The sequence below is a fragment of the Rhea americana genome, unplaced genomic scaffold (assembly GCF_003343005.1).
Source record: "Rhea americana isolate MKP2758 unplaced genomic scaffold, rheAme1 scaffold_64, whole genome shotgun sequence".
Lineage (NCBI taxonomy): Eukaryota > Metazoa > Chordata > Aves > Rheiformes > Rheidae > Rhea > Rhea americana.
The window spans coordinates 3256951-3278666 of record NW_028186801.1 but is presented as its reverse complement, the minus strand read 5'-3'; the positions used below and the strand labels follow the sequence as shown (position 1 = coordinate 3278666).

The 21716-nt window shown below is 38.4% G+C and overlaps 1 protein-coding gene across 1 annotated transcript in view; it reads left to right on the top strand.

Annotated features, from left to right (window-relative positions):
- Window positions 1–11744, top strand: part of RAB21 (RAB21, member RAS oncogene family) — a 12552-nt gene extending 808 nt beyond the window's left edge. Inside the window, exons 2-8 of the mRNA XM_085320522.1 lie at window positions 1–146; window positions 5808–5867; window positions 6048–6155; window positions 7769–7832; window positions 8616–8670; window positions 9098–9186; window positions 10070–11744. Coding sequence (XP_085176648.1) covers window positions 1–146; window positions 5808–5867; window positions 6048–6155; window positions 7769–7832; window positions 8616–8670; window positions 9098–9186; window positions 10070–10209 — 662 coding nt within the window. The 3' untranslated portion in view covers window positions 10210–11744. The remainder of the gene's footprint in view (window positions 147–5807; window positions 5868–6047; window positions 6156–7768; window positions 7833–8615; window positions 8671–9097; window positions 9187–10069) is intronic.
- The last annotated feature ends 9972 nt before the right edge of the window (window positions 11745–21716 follow it).

The window sequence follows — 21716 nt, the reverse complement described above, 5'->3', positions numbered from 1 at the left end:
TGGCGGCGGGGGCCGGTGCGGCGGCCGGGGGCCGCAGTTTCTCCTTCAAGGTGGTGCTGCTCGGGGAGGGCTGCGTGGGGAAAACCTCCCTGGTGCTGCGCTACTGCGAGAACAAGTTCAACGACAAGCACATCACCACGCTGCAGGTGCGGGCCCGGCCGGGCGCGGTGGGGGCTCCCGCCGCCCTTCTCCCCTCCTTCCTCTCCTTCCCTCCCCCGGGCACCTTCCCGGCTTGCTGGGCGGTGTCAGCCCACCTCCCCGTGGCCCTCTGGCGCCTTACGGGCTGCCGCTTTCCTCCCCGGTGCTCGTTATGTCCACTATTGCTCTGCGTTGGAGTGGCCCTGTGTGGTGTCTACCGTCTTGTTCGCTGCTCTTCCGCGGCCGGAGTGACCACTGCCACTCTTCAAATGGTGGTTGTCCCTAGCTGGCTATGCTGAAAGCTAGTCTTGTGGGTTTTTTCTTTTTTTTACCCTTCGGTTTTAAGCTTTCCGTGCTTAAATAACTTGTTTCTATTCTGAATCCTAATCGTTTTTTTTTTCAGTTCTGTATATGAATGCATTCATTTGACTCTTGGGAGATAGAAGCATGATTTAAAAGTAATGTTACTGTAATCATCAGCAGTGGACTGATGACTAAGTATTTCATATGTGCTCCATTTCTGATAATTATAGTCTTCCTAGTGTTTCAGATTATAACACTTGAACTGCCTAAGCAGTAATCTTACTACCATAAGAGAACAGCTTTCACAAAGTGGTTTATAAAATCATGGTATATTTCTTCTCTTTTCATAACAGAAAAAAAATACTTAAGACTTATTTACTTGTCACTTTGCCTGCCTGGATTTTGGACTGGTTCTCAGTAGTGCCGTCAGCTAACTTATAAACAACTGAGAAGTGCTGTTCCACTTAAAAATAGGTGACAGGATGTCTGCTTGAAAATAATGTTTGTTTCTTGTGCAGCCTGCCAGTCTATTATGATATTTGCTGTGTTATAAAACAAAATCTCAAAAACCAGTACTCATATGATTGTACATGGTCTCAGAGAATGTTCTGAACTTTGCATCAGGGATTGTACATTAAGTTTGTATTATGAGCTGTCTCTGCTCACTTAACTGTTTATCTGCAGTTATGCAGCATGTTGTCTTAGCAGTTGTGAATAGGTTTGTGAAAGTGTAGTTTTAACACTGTAATACRTGTTGTTTTTAATAAATATTCTTTAAGTAAAGAAACAAATCCTGCCACCATGTGGGGCACTGGTGGGTTTTGAACTCCTTTTTAAATTCTCTAGTGTAGAGTACAGAATAAATAGTAGGTGGTGGCAAAAAAAAAAAAGCCTTAAGGTTGTTGTACACTGTTTGTGCACATTTTGGGAAAGATCTTTGTGGGACTGAGCAGCTCAGAAGTATTTAATGGTTGAAGCTTTCCCTTAGAGGGAGTACTAGAAATGTGCTGGAAACAATATGGTGAATGTTTTATTAACAAATACAGTTGCTCCATTTTTTGCTATTAAATAGCAAGGAAGAACATATTTTAAACTTCATTAGCATATGTTCATGTTCTGGTGTTGGAAGGATCTGTTGATAGGTTTACTAGGCATGAGGCATATGGTATGGTATTTCTGGCAGGCTAATGGTAGTTCTGATTGCCATAGAGGTAAACAATACTTCACATTACTAAAGCAATAACCAGTAACTTACAGGTGTCAGAGGATACAGTTGTAATCTTCACCTGAACTGTAGCATCAAGCAAACTGGACTACTGAAGTGTCTGTTGAAATTGTCTGTGTATTCTGATACCCCAGCTAGCAGGAGTAGGGTTGAACACTGCTTGTCCATTGAACGCTACCTCTGTTTTAATCGTGTTGGTTAAATCTTTAGTGGAAAACTTAAAATCAGAAATAAAAATTGAGTTGGAATACGAACCTATGTCTCATGTCATAATGACAAGCAAAAAATGCTGACAGTAGAAAGCCTCTCTAGATCCTGTGGCTTGGGGGCTTCTTTGTTTTGGACTGTCTTGGTTGGCGAGAATTGCTCGTAAAGGAGTGGAAACATGTGCTGATGCTTGAAATAGAAATTTCTATGCCTCTACTGCAGTTAGGCTTCTGGTTGCTACTGAAAATGTTGATAGTCAAGGGATAATGCTATTTTTAAATGATTGCTTATATTTCTCAATTCATTTTTGCTTTTCTGACTGCAAAATACAGTGTCAGCTGCTGTTGAATCTTAGTGTACTAAATGATAATACTTAAAGTACATATTATTGTTTTTGTTTTACTGTATCTTACAGTACTAGAAGAAATATCTAGTAAGTCGTAAGAGCGTCCACTGGCTAGTTAAAACATCCCTTAAAAATAAGTTAGGGAGAAAGTAGAATATCTGACTAAACAATGAAGTGATGTTTTTTGCAAGGCATCTTTTTTTAGATTAAGGGCTTAATCTGGCAAAGTGGTTTTGTTTCATGACATCAATTTGAAGTATTTCAGCAAATGATTTCTGTTTCAATAAAGCCAAAATCAGACAAATACTTAGTTCCTCATTCAGCAGAGGAGCCATAGTAATGAGTTGTATGAAGGTATCATCAGAAAGTGGGACAAGTGGCTCATTCACAGTACTTTGTGATTTAGAAAAAATAAACCTTTACATTGTGTTTTATCCCAATATCATTGCAACAAAAAAGCAGAATGGTGGAACTATAGATTTCTAAAAAATGTTAATTTAGTGATGCTGCCTGGTTCCAGCAGTGTGAGCCCTCTGTCTTGAGGGGAATGTGATTATGGGTTTGTGTGCCTCTTTGGAGAGAGAGGGCACAGAAAACCCTTTAATTGGTCATTGTGAATCTTCTTGCTAATGTGTTATCTCTACTTTTCCATCTGAATTCCAGCACTTTTAACTGTGAAGTTAATCTGTGTACAGACAAATAGGATTCTGCCCACTGTGCTAGTAGCACGAGAGTGTTAGTGGAAGGGAGCTGCCCCCCCCCCCCCCCCCCCCCCCCAGCTAGAAGGAAGCAATGATTTGGAATTTTCTTATTTCCTCTTAAAAGAGAGACTCTTAAGAAGAGGTTAGGAGGCTGCTGGGATGTGTTGCTTATTATGTGGAAGAGCTGATGCAGGAAAGCTAGATCTCTCACCCACCCCTTGCAGCCAAGAGTATAACCTGTATTATCAGACCTGGTGGGCCAGTTAGAACTGGTTCCCATAGATCCGTGTATTGACATCAGTGTTCTCATCCTAATGTTTCTCAGCTTTAAATTGATATCAAATGGTGCGTGCTGCAATTACTCCAATGATAAATTGAGAATCAGGTTTTTTTTATACTTATGTAGATGCTTTCTGTTGTTAAATTACTGGTGATGAGTACAGTTTTAATGCTCTGATCTGTGAAATATACAGAGGATTGCAAAACTTCCAGCACAGGAGAGGCASTAATATTTGGCACCAATCGTATGATGCTGATCCTGATTGCTTTGGGGTACCTGCAAAACCTGGGGAAGCTGTCATGGATTTTTAAAATAGCCTCCTTGTTCTGTGCTTCCCCCCCCCCCCCTTTCCCTCCAGTGTAGTGTCTTGCACAGTGTTCTTATGCCTGGCTTGCCCAAAACCATCTAGAGGCAGATGGTGGCGAACTACTTCTCCCACCTCTGCCGCAACTTGAAAGAAAATTCATTCTGACTGGATCTTATTCTGCTCAGGTTCTTTTTTTTTTCACTCTAACAGGACCTGATGCATATATGGAAGTGAATTCTTGAAAGTTAAGAAAAGGTTTTCTATGGACTTGATAAGAGAAATGGTATTTAGCTCCTATAACTGCATTATACTTTTCCTCCAAGTGCATGTGTTCTTCAGGCTGGTCATAAATCAAAATACTAATGCTAGTGTACTTCAAAGAGCTGTATGAGATTGCTTATCTTGGAATTAACTCTGGTCTCATGGGTCTCATTTTTAAACTTAGGTGTAGTAGAACAAACTAGGATGTGAGGACTGATCAGACAGGTCTCCTTAAGGTCAGCTAGCTAAAAGCCATAAACTATAGAATTTTTGATCTGCCTGTAAGACATTAAAGCTTTTCTCATGTTTAAGACCTGCTACTATTGTTATGTTTTTTGTTTCAGGTTGGATAGTTTGTTAATTATTTTTAACAGGCTATCTGGAACTATTCCTAAAGTTGACTTTTATGCCACCTTGCTGTAGATTGAATGGGTAGTATTAGTACTGTAAGTTAATTGAATGCAATGGCCACAATGACCTATCTGCTCTTAGGAGTTTGAGTGTTTTCTTTTCTGTTGCACATCTATGGTCTGCCCTCTCTCTGTATCAACTGCATTATTTTTCAGACCTTATGGAATGCTTTGAGGGAAAGGATACAACTTATCTCAAAGAAGAGAAGAAAAGAGTTCTTTAAATCAGTTCCTTAACTTGTTGCATACGAATGCCAGAGTTCATGTTAGGAAGGTAGCAGAAGAGCAGGATCTGTTCTAGCAGCTGAGTGTTGGATTGGCTTAGCTGTAGTACAGTCATCATTCCTGAGAGGTGATTTCACAGCGGTTTAGGCCGATATAAATTGAATTGCCATGGTCTTCTATGTGAGTATTTGTTGCTCATGCAATTAAATGGCAAGCTGATTTGGCCCACATACATATTTTTTCTTTCCACATGCATAATGGTTTTCAGTTGTTCCAGTGTCTGATCAGTGCTCAAGCAGAGAGCTCTTGTTGAGCTGGTACAGTCCGGCCTAAAATGATCTGGGATCAATGTATTGTAAGATACCACTGAGACCTTGTTGCTGTCTAAATGAAAACTGAGGTGAAGCTGAAAGGCAAACTGAGTATAATTTGGGGGRAAAAATCCAAAAGTTAATCCTTGGCAACTTAATATTATTAACCAGTTACTGCTGGACTTCAGGAAGGGAGAACAGCTTCTTAATGCGTCAACTTTATTAGAGCCTGCTTCAGCCTATTAAAGTTGTATTAGATTTCTACCAATTTCCACTGAGTTGTACATCTAGTAACAGAAGTAGTAGTTAAAAATGTAAATCTCATGGGCTCTGGGAGGAACAGCCATCCTTTTGAGTTGCTGAAATTTGACTAAGTTTGCGAAATAACCTGGTCCTATAAAATAGAAGACAATTAGCTACTTTAAGAATTCATTTCTGTATGCTACTTTTGAGGCCTTTCTTATATGCAGGTCAGTTCTGCCACTTTCCTGTTGTGTGTACAGCTTTTTCCCCTCAGGTACAGTTAACTGAGGAGTGTATTAAGGTTGCAGGAACAGTACTAGAATGAAAAAAGTGACAGGGAGAATTGTGAGCTCAATTCAGGAAAAAAAAAAAAAAAAGACAAGGAACTTCTTGCCAAATAGTAGTGTTTTGAGAGTTTTACCTCTAAATTAATACTAATAATGAACTACTACAATACTACAGTTCCTGCAAATTAAAAAGATCCAAGCAATTGAGGTAGATCCCATCAACTTCATATATTCTAGTGGAAAGTGTAAGCTGAACTTGAAGCATATCAGTGTTTTGAATTCAGCGTCTTTCTGCACAGCCTTCCTTCTGTCCTTCCCAAATAATTCAGAACAACAACAGCAAAAATGTAGGCAATGGTTGGCTTAAGCCAAGCTTATTTAGAAAATACTTCTGGCAAAATGTAGTGAAATGACTAACTGGCTTAGTATTGACCCAGCCTTCTGGCTTAACAGGTTTTTGGATCAAAATTCTCCTTTATTGATTCAGATGAGTTATTAGTTATTCTGTAGTCACATGAGGTGTGTATAAAACTGAACTCTAATTAATCTGTTTTGCTTTCCAGGCATCTTTTCTTACAAAGAAGCTAAATATTGGTGGGAAAAGAGTAAATCTTGCAATATGGGTATGTTTGCTTTTCTACAACTTCCCTTTCCCTCAGCAAACTAATTTCCTGAAAAATTACTTATGAATAGTAGAACTCAAATGTTACATATGTTTTAAAGTGCAGTTTAGGACTAATTGCAGTCTTGTGAATAGTTTGTTTTTGTCTTAAAAGGTAATAAGTGTGTTTTAATAAATGCAGGATACAGCTGGTCAAGAAAGATTTCATGCACTGGGGCCGATCTACTACAGAGATTCTAATGGAGCTATTCTGGTATATGATATAACAGATGAAGACTCTTTCCAGAAGGTACTGTGGCAGATTTTTGCCCCCCCCCCCCTTTTTTTTCAAAGATATATAGAGATTGAGAGCCAACCTGTGGTACGAGTATGTAACTAGGAATCTTTTGTTCTGGCAATAGCATTTCTGCTTAATTTGTTCAAGTTATGGGATTGATACCTGATCACATATGAATCTTAATATTAGATCTGCAAATTTAGACTGTATAGTGGAAGCATATGCCTTCATATTTTTGAAGGCTTGCTTTTACAGTCTGTTCTGGATAAAGCTCTAGCAAGATTATTCAAAGAACACCAGAGAACTAGATATGAGTTACCTGCAACAATCTGAACATAGACCAGTTCTGTTATGATAGTATGCAATGCTGACCTTCACTGCATAAACTAAACTCTTAAGTGATGTGGCTTTTGGTAGATATGTCTGAAATTGCAATATATGATAATTGGAAGCTTTAAGTTCTCAATGGTAGTTGGTTTTTTATCTACTTTGTGGGCCTCATACCTTAATTCAAACCTGAAACTTAATAGTTAAATTACAGCAGCATTAGCTGGACAGGTGAGTTCTTGTGCAATTCTTTGTCAGTTTAGTCTTATCTCAAACTGCTGCTATCACTCTATACTTCTAGCTGAAGACTTGAGGCTCTCTGCTAGGAGAGCTTGAACTAAGCTACCTTGTAGCAGAAGCAGTAGGGCTTCTGTGTAGAGGAGTAGGAAGCCATGATTGTATGGAGTGGACGTAGGATAGCAAAGATGCAAGTAGTGTAAAGATGTGGTTTTAGCAGTAGCTTAAGTAAATTTAAGTATGATGTAGGATAATTAAAGCACTTGCACTAGCTGTTAACCCCTTACACCCATCAGCAGAATTGCCATGACATGTGAGTACAAGTTTAGCTTGTGCCTTTTCATGCTCAGCTGTACATAAGTTTTGTGATATCAAGACATCTTTTTTTTGGAAAAAGAGGAAAGATAGATTTGCAGAAGTTATTGCATAACTATCTCTGTATGTTATCCTAAGTATTTTCTAGGTTCTTCGGGTGATCTCACTACTTAAATTCCCTTGAAATAAACCCAAAGTCAATGCTATGAGCATACAACTTAAAAGTATGAAAACAAAGCTAACGGCTACCTTCTGACTCCAGCTAACTCAATATTCTTATCCCATCTGTTCTCCCAGGAAATGCACGTACTGAAAAAAAAAACTCAGTGCATGTAAAGGTGGAGTATAAAGGTAGAGAGGTAGGATGTAAAGTGCCTTTAAAGGTAGAGATCTTTAAAGTACCACTTGTGATCTGTCAGTAAGTTCCTGTTGATAATCTCATGACTGACCTAAATAATGCACAGAGCCAGTGTAGTGAACTTGTTCTTTGGAGTGGGGCTAAGAATGTGTGCGGAGTTACATAAAATAGTTATTCTAGAAATTAAGTCACTTGTTGCTAATTTCAGCAGGTTTTAGCTTGCAGTTGAATACTGAAACTAGAGCTGTGCATAGCTATCTAAAGAATATTTGGTAAATCGGTGTTGCTCTGAACATACTTCAGTTCATGAAGGAATAGGTCAGTTCTGCAATGCCTAAGCTGGTAATGTATAAAAATGAAAATAAATTTACCTCTGTTCTCTATGCAGGTAAAAAACTGGGTTAAGGAATTAAGGAAAATGTTGGGAAATGAAATCTGTTTATGTATAGTAGGTAAGTCCTTTTTAATATGTGGTTCTAATGACTGAGTTAGAAACATTTCTTTTATTAGTGACATCTTTAGAACACTGCTTTGATACCTTCTGTGTGTCAAGGGGTAAAACTTCTGTGAATCTAATGCTCCAAATGATTTCTAAAATGGATGTTTCAGTAGATCACAACTGAGAAAAAGCAAGAGCTTTAGTTAAGAAGAAAACTGTTTAATGGTGCACCATGGCAGAGGCATGGTACAGGCGGTTGCAGGTTGCGCTGTTTAACAAAGAAAAGCCTAAATCTTCATTATATGTTATAGCCTTTATTGCAAATACCCAGATTCCATGTGGATGCTTACATTTCTTCAGAATGAAATGCTGGGGGAAGAAATGACTTAAACCCTTACTACTATTTTATTTTTTTAACAAATACTGATCAGATCTAATGATCAAAACACTTGCAGTGTTACTTTGTAAAAATCGTATTGTTCTGCGGCACAGAATTTGACTACCAAATTAGAGGAAAGTAAAAGGCTGACCAAGTGCCTTGTATTGAGAYGTTCAGCTATCCCTGGTCTGCTTAACAGAAGTAGAACTTCATTTATAGGCAGTGGTGAAGATATTTGAGTGGAAGGTGGACTCTTAAATTGTTTGGGAATGCTTCAAATAGTAAAGATTTGTGTAAGATTCAGTCCTTTGGGGGAACAGCTTGTATTTAGAAGAAAAGGTGGGGGGTATGACTGTAAGACCTCTTCGGGGTAATTTTGGAATACAAAGACTTGAAAGATCAACTTGTCTCCAACAGGTAACAAAATAGATTTGGAAAAAGAGAGGCATGTTTCAGTGCAAGAAGCAGAAACGTAAGTTACCATCTATTAATAGAAACAGTCATTGCAGAATTATGCTGGACTAAAACTTGTGATGCTGTTAACAACTGGCAGGCATAAACCAGCAGTGTCTGGCTTCTGTTCATTGTTCTTTTGGTATCAGAGTCCCAGAACACCCTTAATGACTGAAATGTAATTTGAGAATTGTACTTTAATAAAGTCAATGTGATAGTTTAAATATATTTTCAGATGTGAAATTTTCTTTATTTCACCTAGTGTTTTTCTGAATCATATTGTTTTTATCAGATTAATCCACTAAATGCTAAATCAGCATGTGCAGATTAACCCTCAGTGAGGGAGAACCTCTTGTAATCATCTTTTTGCTTCACTTAAAGTATAGTGGCTTAGATTAATGAGTCCTTCAGTGMAGTGAAGCTCTTCTGCATCTGCATTCATACAGGTATGCTGAATCTGTTGGAGCAAAACATTATCATACTTCTGCTAAACAGAATAAAGGAATTGAAGAACTGTTTCTTGACCTTTGTAAAAGTAGGTATTATATCTAGTTTGTTCATAAAGCACTCAGTGACAAAAAGCTGACAGCTTGGGGCATGCTTCAAACTTTTATATAAAAGCCTTGATTTAAAACATTAATAAAAACTGACTTCAGGTCTTGTTTTATTTCAAGCCATCTGTGTACCCTAACAACTATGGGAGTTTGATGTATGAATGTTTACAGTATTGCAATTTCATGATGTAGGTTAAGGAAAAAAGCATTTTTCAGCTATTGGAACACCGAATAAATAATTTCAGATTAATCTTATTCTGACTGGTCTCATTGTTGCCTATGTTAAGCCTCTATTTCAAAACCAAACTCTTCTGAAACTATCAATTACAGTTCATAAATTTGAAAGTGCAACAATGCAAATTTTATACAGAAGTTTCACTAAATGGAAAAGAACATGGGATGCAGGACACATGTCTGTTTTAGGTGGTAAACTGAGGGAAGTTGTCTTATTCATGGAATTTTTATGATACAGGAAATTAAGCTAAACTTTGCCTGCATGTTCATTAAGAGTGTGTGTGTWTTTTTGTTGTTTTTGTTCTCTTACAAAGTGTTCTTAATATCAATAGATATAGTTGATACCAAACCTAGTGTTCTGAGTCACTAACTCCAGTACTTTCGAGCATGCAATATCCTCCTTTAGTCAGCAGGAGCTGTTGGATCTTTGGCATGTTATGAATAGGATTTAAGTATTTTCTTAAACTGTGTCATGTGATACCTGAATGTTTGCTATTGGACTACAAATGGAGAACTAGTCTCGCTGAACTTTAATATCTGTGCATGCAACTGAAATGGATTCAGACCTTAGTTGTCTTAAAGAAAAAAAAATGGAGTGGAATGTCATCTAATAAATGTCTTCGTTTACAGGAATGATAGAAACTGCTCAAGTGGATGAAAGAGCAAGAGGGAATGGTTCCAGTCAGTCAGGAACAGCAAGGCGAGGTGTACAGATTATTGATGATGAGCCACAAGTACAGAGCAGTGGAGGGTGCTGTTCTTCTGGATAACTATAAAACTGTGCATCATTGCCCTCAATATGAAGACTGCCATATTCCAAGTCACGCATTCTTTACCAATGGAGTAATAGAATTAACAGTATTTAAAAATAATCACTTATAACACTGCAGAGACCTTAAGTGCTAAACTAGTGGCGTCTGTGACCAGAGAATTGGCATTTTCTACAGTGGTTAACAAAGCAATTACCAATGGCCTTTTTACATATTTTTCTTTAATGAGGAATAATATGCATGTAGAAAAGACCTACTTAAAGGCTTCATTTATATTCTTTTAAATCAGATCATTATTTAATAACTTATACATTGTTGTTGGAATGGTATACGTTTTTGCAGCTCTTTGTATTTTGTGGTAGATTGAATTGTATCACTTCTAAAATGCATTTTTTTTTTTAATTAGCAGATATCTGAAGTAATATTTTTGCAGGGCCTCCACAAGCCTGTAACTGTCAACTACTTTGAAATACTCTGTTCATCCTGTATGCCAAGCTGGTAAAATACATTGTAAATTACATAATTAAATATTTTATCTGCTTTTACAAGTGCAGGTGCAAAAATATGTACATCAGTCTTGTCAGTGATTGTGAAGTGAATAAGTCAGTGAAAAGATGCAAGCTTTTCATGTGTACTGTTGAATTGCTCACTCTATTCCTCCTCCTTGAAAACAGCTTTTTTCAGTATATTCATACCTACAGCAATTTTTAAAGCCTTTTTCCTGGCAAGCAGTAATGTATAGAGTACCTCCTTATTGGGGAGGGAATGCTTCCTTAGACTGTTGAAGATGGAGGTGTTTGATTCCCCCCAACTAAAATAGCTGGAGCATGCTTCTATCTTGCCTCTGCAGTTACTTTAGCCTCAGAATATCCCCAGAAGTCAAAGGAAATTTAGCCCTTGTCGATCTGGTAGCCAGTAAACCAGAGGCATGGGAAACTTGAAGTGTATTAGTAAATTTGTGTCCCAAGGTGGCATTATAAACTATTAGTATAGCATAAGGGGGTTTTTGTATTGCAAGGCTTGAGTGAGCAAGTGAACTATTGTTAACTAGAACTACTTCTGATTTTGAGTGATTATGTGGGAAATATAAGACTTGCCAGATGCAATTGTAACTTTGGGGATTCTATACAGAGCTAAACTTACTCCTAATTTGTTCTTTCTCTTGTAAAACTTTTTGAAGCCCAGTTAAGATTTGGGAGGAGGGTTTTCAGAAACACAGTGTATAAATTACTATCACAAAGAACACAACTGGTGGCAGTTGAAACTTCAAAATGTTTTGTGCTCTGACTTTTTTTTTTATCAAAGTTGTCGTGCTTGGAAAAAAAGTAAAGGTGATGTCTATGACAAAATAGAGTATTCCTTGGCCTTCCTTTTTCTGAAGGGCAGAATTAGTATTGCATATGAATACACTGAATGGTGTGGGAATGTTCTGATGCACAACAGTAGTAGTAACTAATCAGTTTGGCATGTAAAAAGAAAAGTGTGCTGTCTTCAATCTGATTTTTCTCTGAAATAATAGATGGCTTTGCTATAAACTGTTCCTGATGCATTTTTTCCTTTCTACATGAACTGTGGTGTGGATACTTTAAGCTAATACTGGGGTGGTCTTCTGACATGGTTGCTTGTATGATAGACAAAGGTGATTTGTTCTTGCTAGTGAAGGCGAAACTGTTTCTTGACTGTACAGAGCTTTAGTGTGAATGTGAATTTCATGATCATGAAACTGTGGGCACATGACTTAAAGATAGTGTTGCTATACGTATTTAGCGTAGTTTTAACATCTTGATATTGTACCTAATTTACAGTGACCTTGCAAAAGTTAAGCAGGTGAGTTGATCTCTAAACAACAGTTTCAAATCTGTATGTTATGCAGAAATCAGTCTTGTAATGATAGAGTATTGATGTGAACAGTGAAAGCAGTGAGCCTCTCTGTTCAAGGTTGGAGTGTCCTCATGAGAAGAGTTCCAGATTTCTCGGATTCCAATCCCGCTCCCCCCCCTTTTTTTTTTCTTTTTGCAAAGAGGCAGAAAATCCCCTCAACTACACTTGATAAGCTGTCATGTCTTACCTGTTTCCTTATCTGCCCTACAGTGGGAATATGCCCAACTGTTCCCTTCATAGTAAGACTTTCTTCACTTTATTGAAGTGGACAAGTGTGATTCTGATCTAGAAATCAATGCTAACTTTTTACCCAAGAGTRCTGTGTCCGACCACTTTGAAGCAAAGGCATACATGCTTCTGTATTTCTGCAGCTATGTAGCTTTGTTGCATTCTGTGGGCTTCATGTGACTCCTGTCCACTAACTAGAATTAACAAGCCATGGTGACACTCTCTTGCAAAACAGACTATTCCTACTGACAACTTGAGGTGGGGGGAGGAAGCTGGTGTTTTGTATCACTGAAGTATTCTGATAGTTAAATGATGCTGATTCTCAGACTTGCTGTTCTTAATTTCAGTGAACCTGCAGCATGACGAATTCTGAATGGTRACTTCTGTCTTAACTTCAATTTGGCTGTGCTATGTTACTTGTTAAACCTAAAACCTGTGCTTAACAGAATATCATTATCTTACAGAATTCTCTTAATATAGTTCTTAAAAATGACAATCCTACCTCTCTGAAGAATAGGTATTTGAATACATGTCACAACCTAGTGTCTTGGGCAACTGTCATAAAGTGACTGCAGTAAGGATTCATATGACAGTTATTCATAAACACTCATGGAACACAATTGATCCTTGTGTAAAAGGAAGGAAACAAGCCAGTGAATTCTTCCTTTGCTARGGGTTTATTTGAAATCCTAGGTAACAGTTCACTTAATTGCATGAATCAAAAATTAGCTGGAAGCCTGTTTGCTTAATATTGCCTACTTATCTGAGGCATTGCCTAGGATTCCTGCAGTCTCTGAAAGCTGRAAAAAACTGAATTGGCCTGTCTTTCTAGAAAGATTTGGGATGCAAGGAATTGAAAAAGTAAATGTCTCAAGGTGAACAGGAAGTAAATGAAGCTAGTTTCTAACAAATGAAAACACTAGATTCTTTAGACAGTTTAACTTCAATTATCTTATTCTTAGCAGGCAAAGTACAACTGTCTTAAGGAATCCTTGGATTATTTGTATTAAATTTATAGGAAAGTACAGAAAGATTGCTTTCTGTTTGAACAGGATCTGATTTAAGTTACCAGGTATTACTGTTGTATTGATTTCATTGTTGGCTTGATTTTCAGCAGTCTTGCCTTTGCTGGAATCTATCATGGTTGTCTGGTTTGTATGTCTTGAAATATTTTCTGAAGCAGATACTTATTGTTCTATCCCTAATTTCTGTTGCTGAAATCAAGACTGTTTCTCCTTCAATTCAGCATGTATCTCAAAGCAGTTTTGAGGTTTTTAATGAGCTTATAAAGAAAAAAGTGAACGTAAGATCTAAGAGTGAGCAACTTTCTGCTTTTCAAAATATTAGCTATGAAACTTTTGCTCAAGTGAGCAATATATTTTTGTTCACATGAAGGTGTACAGAAGGAGGACTTGAGAAAGCACCTCTGAGGAACAGGTAATAGCAACCAGACATCCACTACAGCATGTAAGTAAACTTTTAAAAGGGCTTGCAACATTGAATGCTCTTTTTCAGGGTAGATCTTGATAGAGTTATTTTAGAAAGGTATTTGTACCTCTATTCTGCAATAAAAAGGTTTAACTTACTAATCTTTTACATCACTTGCTCAGTGTTGATGGTGCTGCTGTGGAGATTTGTAGTGAGTTACCTGCAGAGTCTTACCACTTGCTGAAATAGTTCAACAAACTAAAGTCCAAAAAACTTGTATATGGCACTATACATATTCATTGAGTTACTTATGGACACTGTTTCATTGCTTCATTCATTCACTTAAGTTACAGTTCAGGAGTTCTAAAGGATTAGACAGATTCAGGCAAGAAATCTCTGAAGTTGCTTTAATTTGTAGTACTTGGCGATGAGTGTAACTAACTCTGAATATTGGGAGTGACTTGAAATCTACTTTGCAATAGATTCAATAGCAGTTCCAGGATTGGGACACTAAATTCAGATAGGACTTAAATGAACTGCATTGCTTGGTGATTGRTTTCCGAAGGTGTATTCAAATCTGTTAAGATAATTGAATGTCATGAGTGCAAGTTTTCTCAATGTTGACGCATTATGGACAGACATTGCATACTAAAAAGCATCCTTTAGTCCTTTTATCCTGCAACTTTTATTGTTCGGACTGTTTAAATTGTAGTTTATTTCTGTCCACAGCTCTTGAACAAATCTAATTCTGTTCCTGTTCTAGATTCCAAGCCAGGTGAAGAGTTTTGCAAAAAGTTGAAGTCATAGAAGGTAGTCAGATGAAATTCTCAGAAAATATTAAATGATGTTGCAGAAAACAATCTAAGGGGAACAGGAGGATTGCTTGAGGTCATAAATTCTCATGAACTGAAAGTGGGATAGTGTAGGGGTAAATGAGAGTTGGAGTTAAGTAGTCCTTTTTTCCTCTTTCTTTGTAGAAGAGAAGGGAGATGTAGAAGGGAAAATGAGAAGTAGTAAAAAACAAAGGTGCTGATAATGGACTGCTGGAGCTGAGCTGATCAGTTCTTGGTTGAGTTATCAGTGTACCTTTTCAGCAATTGTAACTGGCCAACTTGATATTTTTTAAAAAAATAACTTCTTGGGTTGCTTTTTTTTCTGTGCAATCTTTTGCTTTAGTAAAAAAAGATTGAAAGTAGTTTTGAACAGACTTTCAGAAACAATGCAAGCCTACCTAAAACTTCATACTATGGTGTTCATTTGAGATATTTACAGTTAACTGACTGTTAAATTAAGTTTGCATCAAAACTGACTTTGTTAATCTAGTTTACATCACAGCTCAGTTTTTTTTTTCTTTTCCTGACTTGTCAGAATGGATCCGCCTATGAAGATAACTTTTACTACTACTGTGTCAGCAAGTCCCAGATGAAGACCGAGATCCTTGGTGCTAACTGTAGGAACTCAAACTGTACTGAACTTTTTGCTCCCACTACTCTGGAAGATTCTACTCAACATTGGGATTTTTCCCCTGTGTTAGACCAAACTGTGCATGTCAGTGTTGTAGCTGCCTACTAAATTTAGGCTTTTCCATCAAATAACAATGTATATTTTCATTCTCAGAGCTGTCATTGGTCACTGCATTGAGCAGAATGAGATGAGGAAGCAGTCTGAGAACTGTGGAAAAACCTAGAATGTCTTTTCAAGTCAATTCTAGACAAGACAAAACTTTCATCAAATTTTGTTTGAGATAAGTGAATATTTTTACTTAAGAAAAGTTTAAAAATATGAATTGCTAAAACAACTTCCAAAATAAGTTTACTTCAAGCTGATACCTTTTGATTTTTAATTTTGCTAGTAGGATTACCAAATCCTAGACCAAAATTAGACCATCAGGCCAAAAATTCTACTTTTGGTACGTTTTTTGAAAAGCTTGCTCAATGACTGTAGTGAAGAACTGTGTAATCATCCACATGTCTCTAAAGTTTGGAGCTTTGATTGTATTTATTAACAAGGATGTTGAAGGATAGACTATAACATTACTTGTTTCCATCTATCACCACTGCTTTGTGCATTCAGGCAAACAAAATGTCCTGATGCAGCTGCTGAGTGAATAAGGAGATCATGGCCCTCTTCACCTGCTTGTTGGCTGCATTGATCCTCGTTGTTGACAAATTACTACTACAGGAAACTTTCTTATTAGAGATCTCCTTGTACAAGAAAGGAAACATGTTTTCTGCTTGTTCTGCTAGCTCTTCTAAATAATGGTAAGTACTATAACCAATATTAACAGGTCTCACCTTGATCTGAGAACACTTTTTTCCTCTAGAGGAGCCCTTCTCGTTTATTGACAAGACACTTGATCTATATATTTTTTTTTCCTCCAACTATTCAGTCTCATTGATCTTTTGCTGGGGTTTTTAATACTTCATTGTAAGCCACTCGGAAGCAATGCAATCGCAAAGAACAGCAACAAAGGCCAGTGAGTAGTAAGATTGCAAGGTCTTCCCTCATTAGCCATAGCAATTAACCGTATCCTGCCTCAAACAGTAAAGAGGAAATACTAGAAGGTTGAGAGGGAGTCCCTGCCACCTCTGTTGGCACTTGCATCCTGATTCTAGGATATTGAAGGTGGCTTAGAAGAAATAAAGTCCTAACAGAGGTACGGGGACTCCTTTCAATCTTTCAGTAGGTAGAGAGCAAAGACTATCCTCTCTTGTCAAGTAGCTGATAGCCTATAGCRGATCCAAACTACTTTAAGAGGTCCTTTCTGAGCTGTTGAAATTGTTAAAACTGTGGACACTTCTTAAAGTTGATCATCATGCCATTCTGAAAGGTCAACAGACTTAACCTATAGCATAAGAAAACAAGCAGTTTTTTCTTTTCAAAACAGCAAGTTTTAAGAGCCTAATGAGGCTGTTCTTGAGTGGGGGAAAAATAGTGCTTAATATTAAAAGATTTGGATGCTGTCATTGCTATTTCATCATACAGGCATCTTATTGATTGTCTCAGTGGATTTTCTTGTCAGAACAATGTGGCTTATCAAGCTCTATCAAATACAGTAGTTTTCTCTGAACCCCCAGAATATGTTAGCAGGGATGAAGCCAGCACTGAAAAGGACACAGCATTTTTAATGACACTGGGTAATCTGACCCTGTCAAAATTTGTAGGAAGATTCTGTTGACGTTTGAGCATTTTTTTAGAAAAGATGCTCAGTACATGTGACCCTTCACAAACACTTAATTTTCCTAATGCATTGCTGCAGCTTGGAATTTTAAAAATCTCTTATGCATCAACATGTGTAACGGGAGATACTTCTGTGATAAATCAAGCAGTTTCAATAATCAAATACAAGGAAAAGAGCTAAAGCATGACTGTTACTCTATCAATGCCTAATATGGAAGATGAAAACATATGTAGAAGTGACGCTATTAAAAGTGGTAATGGAGCCACAAAGGGAGAACTCTTGTACTGAAGATCAATATAAGAAAACAGCTGAGTGGGGAAACTTGAACTTGTTACTGTCATATGTGAAAATTATCTCCTATGTATAGGAAGTTATGGAACTTGGAAACAAAGATGGTCCTGAAAATTGCTGGGGCAGGGGGATTGGATTCAAAAAAAAAAAACTTTTAAAAGTGAGACTTTCATTTTACAAATACAAGAACAAACTTTTGAGCCCATTTGAGCATCATGTGTCAGGAGATGGTATTAAGAGGCCAAACCAGGGTCAGAAAGACTGTTCTAAATTATGCTGGTTTATACCCTAGAGACTGGAATGTGAACAGGGTCCAATTGAAATGCAGCTTTGACTGTCAAGCTGGTCTTTGGTAGCCTGGAACAACTCCCTGTGGGGTAATGCAGTTGCTGTTGAATTGCATCTGCTGGTTTAATGGTAGTTCTTATATTAGCAAATCCTCTGAATACTAATGGAGCAGCAAAAAAGTCAAACGTATAAGCAGGGATCTACACTGGGAATTTAACACTGATGTGTGCATGCCCTTATGCCCTAATTGTATAATGGATGCTTACAAACACTCCCCTAGTGAATATTCTTACTCAGATGATGCTCTAGGATTTGAATTGGATGGATAATGTGAGTGTAAGCAGCAGGCAATAGGAAAGGCAGAGCAAGATAAGGGGAATTTGTACAGTTCCTGCCTTGGCTATCCTTATCTTTCATTTTTTCACTTTCTGAAAGGCTTTAGCTAAATCCCGTTATCTCCATGTTAAAATGTATTTTCTGTTTAATGAGAAGTTTGTTCACAAGATACTAAAATCCTAGGAACTTCTGGGAGCAACTATAGTTTCTATGCACGTTTTCCCCCCTCATATACTGTGAACATCTCATGAAAGAGTCTGTATTAAATAGCGAAGAGTGAGTATGCTTTTCCTGCTATTATGTGGCAATCAGAGTCCTGTGGCAAATGTTTCAAACAGCAAGTAGTTTATCCAATTTACCTCTGATTGCCAGCCTGGTCTTATGGAGTCTCATGTGCCACTAGTTGTGACACTAGAGTAACTGCAAAACAATCCTGCACCATGAGATGTGTCTATACTGGTTAGAGTTGGTTTGAGGCTTAATGACACTAAATCATACTCTGGAGACTTTGAGGGTTCTGGACCATCTTTTGARTATGTGAATGCAGTGCTTAGCATCATGGGAACACTGATGCTTTTACAGGGACTTAAGGATTTCAGCTTGTATAGGAAGCAGATATCTGAAATAGCTTACGATGGGAARTTATAGAAGGAAGAAAGTACTGGGTTAACACAGGCACATCACTGGCATGGCCTTTTTGAGCAGCTAACATGGAATATAACATTGACTACCCCCTCCTTGAAACAACTGTTCCGTTAGTTTCCTGTTCTTTCCAGGAAATATTGCCAGATGGTGGTGGTGTAATGTGTATGTTCAAGGAATGAAGTTGCTGTCATTTGTCTTTGCTTTCCGAATTGTAGCTTTGGCAATGCTAGTCTGTGCCAATCAGCAAACAACAGATCAGTTTCTGTTTAGTCATCACTGTCGGATAGTTTCCAGCTAGCTTCTCTGGAGGATGATGCAATCCATGTGTCTCTCCCTGCATGGCAAATACAGAACACTTCATGTTGGTATCTGCTTGTCTGATAATTAAAAAAAAAAAAGAAATTACTTTTCCCACTGAGAGAACAAAGAGTCATTGTAAACCTGTAATCACCTGTATCAATAATAATATCTTATGACAGATGTATGTTTTGGGTTGCTTTTTTCTGGGGTTCTATTTGTAGTTGATATGCATAGATTAAAAAACAATCAAGACCACAAACTCAGTCCCACAAACTACTTCTAGCTGTGTTTTTATATATATGATAAGACATACTAAATGCTTGAAGAAAGCTCATCCAGTGTCTCATGCATATCTGTCTTCACACTCCAGGTCCAAAAAATGCCAGCAGGGAAAGGGCTTTCCTTCTTTCTAATCTAAATCTGTTTATTCAATTCCCTTGTCTTTATCCTTGTCTAACTTCATGGCAGGAGGAAGCAGAATATAGAATATTCTACCTGTCTACTTTGCTTGTGAGGGTTAGGCTTGTATGTTTTCTTAGAACAAGAGGTTGCAAAGACTATCATCCCCCTCTTGTTGACAGAAGGACAAAGTGAGAGCAGAATATCCRAATTGGTCCTAGAGGCTACCCTTATACTAGCAAATAAATTAGGCCAGGGCATAAGGAGCTCTTGCCTTGAGAGCAAATGGCACGATACAACTTTCATCTATATGGCTAAGCAGTCTATTCCCCTTTAAAGAGGGTTTACATGCTGTGTACTTGAAATGGCTATGCTATTTCCCAAACTGTGCCTAGATACTGTCCTGTGAGAAACCTCGTTGTTATGGACCAATAATTATATGAGAGAGCATACTAATGATTCCACAATAAGGATGACTGTGGGTCAGTGCCCAAGCCTGTGCCCCAGGTTTACATAGTTTACTTGAATAGATGTAGTCAAAGCCTGACCTTTCCTGGTCTCTATTCTTGATTGCTAAATAGTTTGGGAGGATTGGGTTTTTTCATCTTTTCCTCTTGTATGTGGAAAAAATAAGAGCCTACTGACAGCTAAATCCTGGAATCTCTCTGCTACTGTCTTTCATATAATTCAGCTGAGGACTGGAACCACGCAGGAATATGAGGAACTCCAGAGAAGCCTAGACTGCAGCTTTGTCTGAGGTGTGCCTGCTGCAACCTGAGTCTGGGACAGTAGACCTGTTTACTGCCTGCTTGTGACCTGTAACAAACTAGAATAACCTGGAAAAACTGTGGACTGCATGCCTGTTAAAGCAGGGCTTGAAATACATCCTTTTCCTGTGAGCAGAAAAGGAGGTCAAAGGGAAAGACTTTTTCAACACTGTTTATCTTTCTCTTGTTGTTGCAAGGTTTTTGTTTGTACAAATTAAGCTGGTGATGGAAGCACTTGAAAGAATCTGTACTTGTCTTGTCTGGGCCAGGCTTTCATATGGTTGAGTATGTGGGCAGCTKATACATCTGAATACACAAATGGATCCTGGAGCTCTGCTGCAATAGTTGTGTGAGTAACAGTACGACAATAACAGCAGCTGCTGTAGCTCTTCGCTGCAATTGCAGCGATCATTGCTATGCTGTGACAGCAACAGAAGCCACAGGAAAGACAGAAACAGTTTCTGGCTGCATGCTCAGGATCTGTAACTGGTTGAGGTGCTGTGACTACATCTGTGTGGCAGAAGATTCCATGCTGGAATGGATGGCTACTTAAAACTCCAAGAAGTGTGGTCCACCAAGATGATACTTTCTTTGTTGTTCCCATCTGTGTAGCATGCACAAAGCTATAGACTGTCCCATTATTTTCTTTATGGGCTTAGGAGATCCCTTTCCCCCCTCCATATGGGCTGTGCTATTGTGTATCATTTAGAGTAGTGAATTCAGATATCCTCATGCACCAGTACAGGCTGGGAACCAACTGCCTAGAAAGCAGCTTTGCAAAGGACTTGGGGGTTATGGTGGACAATAAGTTGAATATATGAGCCAGTGAAGTGCCCTTGCAGCAGAGAAGGCCAATGGCATCCGGGGGTGCATTAGGAAGAGCACTGCCAGCAGGCTGAGGGAGGTGATCCTTCCACTCTAATCAGTCCTGGTGAGACCACATCTGGAGTGCTATCTGAGCTCCATGACATGAGGAGGACATGGACCTACTGGAACAAGCCCTGCAAAGGGCTGCAAAGATGATCAAGGCATTGCACATGCAAGGTCTGAGAGAGCTGGAATTTTAGCCTGAAGAACAGAAAGCTTGGGGAGGATTTGATGAATATTTATACCCTCTCATCAGATATTTATGAAGCAGATGGAACTGACTCTTCTCACTGGTGCCCAGTAAAAGAGCAAAAGGCAGYGAGCATGAACTGAAATGTGACAGAAAAGTATCTAAGTGTAAGAAAATCTTTCACTGTGAAAGTGATCAAACACTGGAACATGTTGCCCAGAGAAGTGGTAGAGTCCCCCTCCCTGGAGACATTCAAAACCTGTCTGGACAAGATCCTGAACAATCTGCTCTAGTTGACCCTGCTTTGAGCAGGGTGGTTGGACTAGATCTCCAGAGGTCCCTTCCAACTTCAACCATTCTGTGATACTATAACAAAATCACTTTGTTCTTTGTCTTGAATAATGTCATGCTTGTTGTTAAGCAATAATTTGCAAAAGAACAAGGAGGTAGAACCTAAGGGTAAGTAAGGTCTGGTAATTTGGGCAATTGGCTACAAGGTAGTTGGGCATCTCATGGTGWAGAACTGGTCAGTGGGACTGAGCTCTCTGAAACACTCCTGCTTTCCTAAGAGTGAGGGAAGTGCTGACTGGGACTTCGAGAGTGTAATGTGATGGGACAGGATCCTACCAGGAAGATTCCCGTAGGGCCTGCTGATCATTCACCAGTGAGACTTACGGGTGAGGCTCACTTCCTAGGTCTGGTAGAA